We start from the raw sequence: 8,049 nt of genomic DNA, 5'->3' as shown, positions 1-8,049 counted from the left end.
ACAGTAATTTTTCATCTATATGGATGTAAAGTGTCAGCTTGCCAGATCCAAACTAATCTTTGTGAGATAATGAAAGCATAATGGCATTGTTGTATGATCTGGAATACAAACTCTGTCTTCTCTCCACTCCCCCCTCTTCTTCCCTCCTTTGTTAATGTTTTGCTTTTCCTATGAATTTTACAAGCTTTTTGATGTTTACATGTTTTGGATTTACTGGAGCTACATAAATCTGATTGTGTTTTTCAGAAGCTGTTATGAGATTGGAGGGTGATAGTAGGAGAGCTCAGTAAAGCTAGGGTATATTTTACTCCTAGGTGTTCACTGCTTCTCGGGGTCTATGTCACTCCAAATGATCTCCTGAACTAAAGACCAAATGTAGTCAAAATCATATTCTCTAATTATTTATCCAATAGTTGGAGTGTATCACTGATCATCTGCCAGGTTTTATGAGAACTAGAGGTGTGGCCATAGGCTTTATAAGCAAATTGTATTGAAAGATGTGGCCTATATTTTTCTGAGGCAATTATTATGAGTGCTGACATGACTGTATTCTATCGAGATGCAGTGATGCATCTTATAGCTCAGTCCAATGCTGCATCAGTTTTCCACAAGAAGGACTTTAATCTTCTTAATGTCATCTTTATCCATAAGGTTACTTATTTTGTAGGAGCCATCTAGTTCCTTTTGATATAAGTAGATCAAGCTGTACCAGTCATCTAGCATTGGCTAGTCAAATGCCAACAGACATTATATACAACCATAATGGAGAAACAGAGGTGGTCTGCTAATGGAGAAATAGAGGTGGTTTGCTAAGAACGCAGTGTGTACACTTAGTCCTGATGAATATTGTCACCTTTTTCAATACAACGAGCATTTCTTTCATCATGTTACTTCCATATTCATACACACCTCACACTCACAGACCTTTATCTACTTGATACGTTTCACTTCAGTGAAACTGAAAATGGAGTGGGATGGAGCCTTAATACTTGACGGTGAGAAGAATAAAAATGCGGAGTCAGACTTTGACCAAAATACTGTGGCTGAATATTCTCGGCCCTTGGTCTCAATCAGACCTGTTTCTGATCAAACTTACTGTTGCTGGCATAATAATGTTGGTCTAAAATATGATGAGTTGTGAACTTTGAGTGCTATAACTTTGTTGGAAAAACTCCCAAAGGTAAAGCAACACCTGCCAACCTATAATAAATTAGGTCAAGAAAGGATATTTTGCCAATATAGACATGTACTCTGAGTCTGATCATTTAGGATTTAAAGTGAAGGAGAACTCATCCTGTCTTAGACACGTATTTCAGGATGGAACAAAGTGCTCTCTGAAAGTGACAGTCTTTCTTCTTACAGTATCCCAGGCCCTGGACCCTAATGTTTGATTAAATAGCTAACTCTGAGGAAGCTAAATTTTTGAGATAGATCCTGTCCCTAATATAGGCCAGGACTTGAAGAAAGAGTTGAGGGAGTGGAGTATTTTAATTATATCAGGGCAGTTAAAGCAGCATATCAGCAGAACTATCTTGAGCAAAGCCGGATTGAAAGCTTCAAGAATATTTCTCATTAAAAGCAGGTTGTGTGTACGGTAGGTGGCAGCAATGGACAACCTGACCAGGCTTCATGCACAGGCAATCCCACTCTTCTGTCCTAAATGAGATGGTTGCTTTACTGATTCCCTTCTCCTCTTGCAATTACTTTCCTTCCAAAGCAAAAGAAAGGGACCATTGTGCCCTCAGAAGCAACAAGATAAGCCCAATATCTACATAGTCACTGATGATCAGGAGGAAATGAAAGTATAGGATAATACTCCCAGCCCTAAGTCTCCCTATGCTATACATACCTGGCTGAAGTGGGGACTGAGACCTGCAAGCATAAAAATAGCTAGTCACAATATATCACAGGGCTTTATAGTCCAGTCAGAAGGATTTTGACTCCAGTGTCCACTGAAACAAATGAGACTTCTATGTATGCATAAGTGGAGGGGAACAGCAATCTGTATGTGTGCTGCACTATAAAGAGTCTCATCAAGTTGTGCCACTTGAATACTAGAAGATGAAGTCTTCTGAAGGTAAGCACTTCATTCACAGGAACAATTCAGCTGAGCTAAGTGAGATTTTATATATACTTAAGTGCTCACTACCACACACAGGACAGTACAATTTTGCTTTCAGATAATAATCTTTCATCATGTACCTATCGCACATTAATCCATTACTGGAGTATAGGTTTAGAATAGCTAAAATAATATTCTTATTTTAAGAAAAAATATACCATTTTCTAAAAAAATTGTTCAAGTGTTTTTCAAAAAGGTCTAGTTATTGATTTTTTATTACAAAGTTTGTACTTTAGAATTAACTTTTTGTACAACTGGTATTACAATTTTTCTTTTTTTATGGTATGCCTTTGCAGGCTACAATGTGTGCGTGGGTGAACTGTGTGTATGGATGTAAACCAAGGCCTCTTGTAGGCAGAACAATTTTGATTTAAAAGAATTATTCTATTTTCAGGTAAAATGGTAAAATTACTTTAATCTACAGGCTCTATGTCTTATTTTGAATCCTGGCACTGGTTGTGGGCCTCAAGTGCTTCAAGCCAAAACTATATAAAATGTATGTATATAAAATATATTTTAAGGAACAATATAATATTCACTGTGGCCTGTATTTAAAATCTGGATTCCAGATGTGCTTGGCTAATGCATGGTATTTATCCACCTCACTTAGCTCACATGTGTTCAAATTCTTTCATTATATCAGTTTTATATCCTTACCTGCAAAGGAATCTCTAAGTTCATGGCATTTTTTTCCTAAATGCCTCCTGTGACAATTTTTGGCTGAAGTAGCAATTCTTCCTGTCCTGCTGAAAACTGGCAGGTACCATGGGTAGGGGGTGAACTACCTAGCCTACCCACAGAGACACTGTCTGCCTATACAGGCGAGAAATGAATATGCTGGTAACTGTGTTTTTCATCTACACTCAAGATAGAAAAGGAGTTGTCATTACAGACTGAAACCTGACTCAATACATGATATCTACCATTTATATTCTCCCTGCTGACTTGTGTAGGCATCCGGCTGATTGATACAAGGGGAATAACACTGATGTTCTTAAGCAAGGCCACCCTCACCTTCTATAAAAAATAAAATTGAGAGGAAATATAACACTACTTAGTAAAGCTGATTTCTTTTGCTGAGGTCATGAACCTGACCATATGGCAAATGAAGTCAATGACAGTCCTTCCGTTGTCCAAGCAGTTCCAGACTGGGATCTAAGAACTTATCAGCCATTCTTGGTATGGAAGAAGGAACAGTGCAGTCTTCTTCACTGAGATGAAGGAGATATTTTGCCAAAAAGCCCCCATATTCAGGTGGATCAAACCTGTGCACAGATGCATATCTTATTTACTGACTGTTTCAAAAAGTATTAGGGTACAACAGAAAATGTTCTCTGTTTTCTTCACCCTGTCTAAAGCTGTCTCCTTTTGCTAACTGCACAGGAATATGGTGATCACATTAAAGGACCCTGTGTCTTTACACAAGACTTTTCTTTCTGGTTGTTGTCTTCAGACACATTGCAGTATCTCGGAAGATGATTTTTGCAGAGCTCTAGAAAATCCTTGTGAGCTTATTCTGCTGTTTCCATAAACACCAGTTGCTCCCATCATTTCTCCTGACCACTTAAATCAGATATTGAGTAGTTATTATGAGATTTGTAAGACCAGCCAGTTTTCAAAGGCATTGATCTAGAGGACATTATTTGGAAGCAACTGCAGTATTATGAAACAGTATTATGAACACTAATTCTATATTGACCCAAGTAGGACCCAATAACCTATCATATGCTTTGAGTTGCTGCAATTTTACTAGACTGAAGAGCAGTAGTAGTTAAAGACAACCTGTAAAGTGCTGCTTTTTCCTTTGTGTTCCAAAGCACATTCTAAGAGTTGCAAAATGTCAGAGCTCAAAAATTTTCCATAATATCAGATTGTTGGGCTCAGGCAAACTCCAGTATCAGTCTTGCTTAGAATATTACAATTCCCATGCAATATTACAATTACAATTTCCATGCAGAAAAGAAATCATATTGGTGTTACAGGTCTTCTGATCCAGATCTCATCAAGTGTCTTTGTTGTTGAACGTTCATGTCACAGTTTTCCTCTGTAATTTCCAGCCCAGTCTCTGAGTGCATTTCCACTTGCATTGAAATATGTTTCTGTTGGATAAAAATCACATTATGCACAAACACCTGAATTCAATGATACTACAAATTCTGAATTTTGTTACAAGCATGCTGTTTATTTTGCATATCTGAGATTAGCATGGATTACTTCCTCTGTCATTCTAAATGGCATGCAGATATTAGATTAGTTAGACTCTCAATCTACAAGCTGCTCGTAAGCTTACTTGCTTAGTTGATTTGAGCCCTAAATTTGGTCACTAGTCAAGCTCTGGGATGACATGACTGTGTGTCTAGCATTTATGTGAAAATCATACTTTAACTCCAAACGGCTAAAGTTTTAGGGGTTGTATTCATTTGTTGGATAAACAGGTAATATCGGCAGCATTCTCCACAGTTATCTTAACTCTTACAGTATGTCCAAAGTCAATGTCTCTGCTATTTCAGTTTTCAGCAGTATTTGAGATATGATATGTTCCATATGTTTTATTCAATTTATCTTTCCAAAACTGCCATCAACAGTCATTTCAGCCACTTCTTGTAATCATCTGGACAGTAATTACATAGCTATGCTGAGGTCTTTCTATCAAAGATGTGTTCAGTGTTTGCAATAGTTTGAAGTCAGACCTGTCTTCCTTATCTGTTAGTGATATCAAATATCTTTATTGCTATGATTTTTGATTTATATAATGAACAAACAAGACCCCTGTATAATAGTGTATACAGTTCTAGGGTGGGGGCAGATACAGAATAAATGTTTGGCAGTCATGATTCTATCTTTACATTCTGATAGTCCAAATGTGAAGTCTCCAGTGGGTATTATTAGTTAATTTGCACACCATTACTGATGACAAGGGTAACAAAGGATTTAGCACAGAGAAGGTGGCAAATATGGCACCTTTTGATCAAATTTGGTCAAATAATTTTGGCCAGAGGTGTCACAGAAGTGACATTGAATCTTGGGAATAAGAGGCTTGGCTTCAATCCAGTTCTGAAGACCTGTTGGACTTTTCTTTTCTGAAAAAATGACTAAAGATGACGAGGAGCACAGATCTTTCTCGGGAGACATCCCAGAGCTTGTGGAATGAACTCCAAGTACAAGTTCAAAACACATGCCATCAATCTTGCCTTTGTAATATAATCATGTGGCATATGAACATCAGTTTTTCCATAAATTTATCTTTGAGATGATAAAGTAAAACAAACAAAACAACCTACCCCTCCCTTGTCTCACAATTATAATTGTGATTCATGAATTGAGATGGTCCATGGTTTCTGTCAGAGTTTGTGATTATGAGTGTATATTTTCATGAAAAAGAAAACACAACATTACAAAGAACACATTTTTTCTCCTGGGAAAGAAGATGGCATAACTGCTAACATTAGCATATGTTAGTTAGTTATATTGCTGAATGCATGACTAGAAGATATTTAGATACTATAAAGTAGAGAAATAGAGTTGAGTAGGACAGAGCAGAATTCATGAAAATCTTGAAGAAGTTCTTAAACAAATGTTTTGAATAGATAGGATGGAGAAAATCCTCATAACAGTTTGTTATTTCAGTAATGTCTCCAAAACAAAACCAACAGTTTGGACACACCTGCACCTTTTCATCACATGCTACAGGAGAATATGGTAAGAAACAATCTTTCTATGCCTTCTGGAGCACGGTTCACTGCATAGCTTCACTAGAGCAAGGAATTTGGATAACTGCCTGACTGGTGAATTTTTTTCTTTTAACGCATGCGATCACAGACAATGGCACTGAAAGCACAAGCCTGTTCATCCACACAGATAATGCAAGTATTTATTTTCTCTTTTGTCCAGCTGACTAAAGGACCAATAAGTTACAATAGCATCTGTACTTACAACACATCAGCTCTTCCAAAGTAAAAACCCCTCTGCATGGTTTTATACTGCAGCAGGTGCAATGCTGGGGTAACTTATACTTTGTGCATTGTGGAGCTTCCTCTTATTTGCCATAAAAATGTGCACACAGACTTTTATTCCAAAATAGCTAATGCCTTGCATGGCTCTGCACAGACTTTACCTTTCATAACTTGCTCACATGCCTATACCTGTAGTGCCCCAGAACTGACTTTTCTGCAGGGAGTCATGGTGATTGCTCCTTGAAATGTGGGCCCACTGAGTATGAATATGCTGAAAAACTTTCTCTTTGAGACACTCTTGAAATAAAACTCTCCTGAGGATTTTCTCCCTCCTGTCTGCCAAGATCATTGTCCTGTAATCTCCACAAGCCTTCTGTTCTCTTTTGGCTTCAGTAGAAATACTTTGCCTGCTATTTTTCCATTTTTTTCTTGAAACTGGCTTGCTGCTCCAATCTAAAGTTGTACCATTCTGATCCCAAATAATATCACATATGCTAATGCTGTGAGAGAAAAAAACCAGACATACTCTACCTGGTGGTGAGTCTCTTCTGTAGCTAACCAAGTTTTGATACTGTCTGAAGCCTGTGGGATAGGCATGGTCATAGCTTCAAGGAATCTGTGCCTGCAAGAGAGAAATACAGAAACACAACTCTTAAATGTCTGCAGGAACAGATCATTCAATAATGCGTTGTAATAGATACTGGGCAGCATTTTAACTAAGTCAGAAACCTACATAAGAAGAGGACATACCAGAGCAGGCTCAGCATGCTCTGTGACCTGAGGGAAGAACAGCATCCATACAAATCCAAAGAAAGTGACTAAATAGAAATGGACGGGAGCCACCTAACAGGCTTTGGAGACGCTGACCTCTTTCTGCTGACTAGAAAGGGAACTTGGACACTTTGGGGAAATATCTCGATAGGTACCAAAAAATAATGCATGAGTTAGATGTCTAAATTAGTCAGACATCTATAATTTCTAAAAGTATTCTACCCTTTCTGGTTTCATTGCAGACTTTTTGATCAGAGTTTTCTCCAAATCTTCGTCAGCCTGACTGTTTCTTAGCCTGCTAGAGATTTAAAGGAATGGTATGCATATGCACACACCCTTAACTTCTTAGGAAAGTGTGAGTTTGCAGCATGCTATCACGCCTATTGCTGTAAAATTACTCCTATATGTGCTTTTCATAATTAAAAATATCATCCATAAAGCATGATAATCAAAGAAAGAAAGAAATGTCCGAGGACAGGGGCAGATATAGTATCAGAAACATCATTTAACTCATTTGCTGAAATCTAGTAGAACTCAAGTTGAGAGCAAGTGAGTGGTGTCTGCACAGACCTATGAAAACATTTTGTACCATCACAAAGGATTATATGTTGATTTTGAATACTATGGTTTTCCCACAGAAGAGCTCTACCAGCTGAATTGTTCTGCTGAGACCAGAGGCACTCCTCGTTATTTGATGAGAGCATTATTTTACGTTTGGATGCAGATGGCTTTCCATCACATGTTTTGTTTACCCCAGGGAAAACTTTTTATTCTATATTTTTTATATTAACTCTTTCATCTTTACAGTTACTTAGTTCTTTGTTTACTGAAGGAAGATAGACTTTATGGCAACTGCTTTTATCCTAACCAGGAATAATATTTAGTAGTTAATTAATTAATTAATTGACTTTTGAGAGCAAAAGCTTTTGAATTTACATGCTGCACCTTCCAAATATTAAGGCATCTTGAGTGACCATCCTATCCTGAACATAATGTTGTTCAGTACAAAAAAGGCTTTTCCACCAGCTGAATGGGAAAATTATGCAGCCAAGCAGAAGAACGCTGGCATGGACCAGTCACTCAGTAGGTTGCATTAAATGGTAGCAGTTGTAGGGCCACTGATGATATAGCAGAACAAATTCCTTCTGCCAGCCTGTCTTTTCTTTTTTAACTTACTTTGTGTAAGCTGTGCAACTTACGGGA

At 37.6% G+C, this 8,049-nt stretch overlaps 1 protein-coding gene across 1 annotated transcript in view; it reads right to left on the bottom strand.

Annotated features, from left to right (window-relative positions):
- Window positions 1-424: 424 nt before the first annotated feature.
- Window positions 425-8,049, bottom strand: part of LOC112992415 (interleukin-5 receptor subunit alpha-like) — a 28,509-nt gene continuing 20,884 nt past the window's right edge. Inside the window, exons 10-11 of the mRNA XM_064501324.1 lie at window positions 6,607-6,697; window positions 425-4,221 (exon numbers count right to left, since the gene is read on the bottom strand). Of these exons, the coding sequence (XP_064357394.1) occupies window positions 4,099-4,221; window positions 6,607-6,697 (214 nt within the window). The 3' untranslated portion in view covers window positions 425-4,098. The remainder of the gene's footprint in view (window positions 4,222-6,606; window positions 6,698-8,049) is intronic.

Source organism: Dromaius novaehollandiae, chromosome 1 (genome assembly GCF_036370855.1).
Source record: "Dromaius novaehollandiae isolate bDroNov1 chromosome 1, bDroNov1.hap1, whole genome shotgun sequence".
NCBI classification, from domain to species: Eukaryota; Metazoa; Chordata; class Aves; order Casuariiformes; family Dromaiidae; genus Dromaius; species Dromaius novaehollandiae.
Note: the sequence above shows the minus strand (reverse complement) of the source record. Positions and strands in the feature narration are given on the sequence as shown.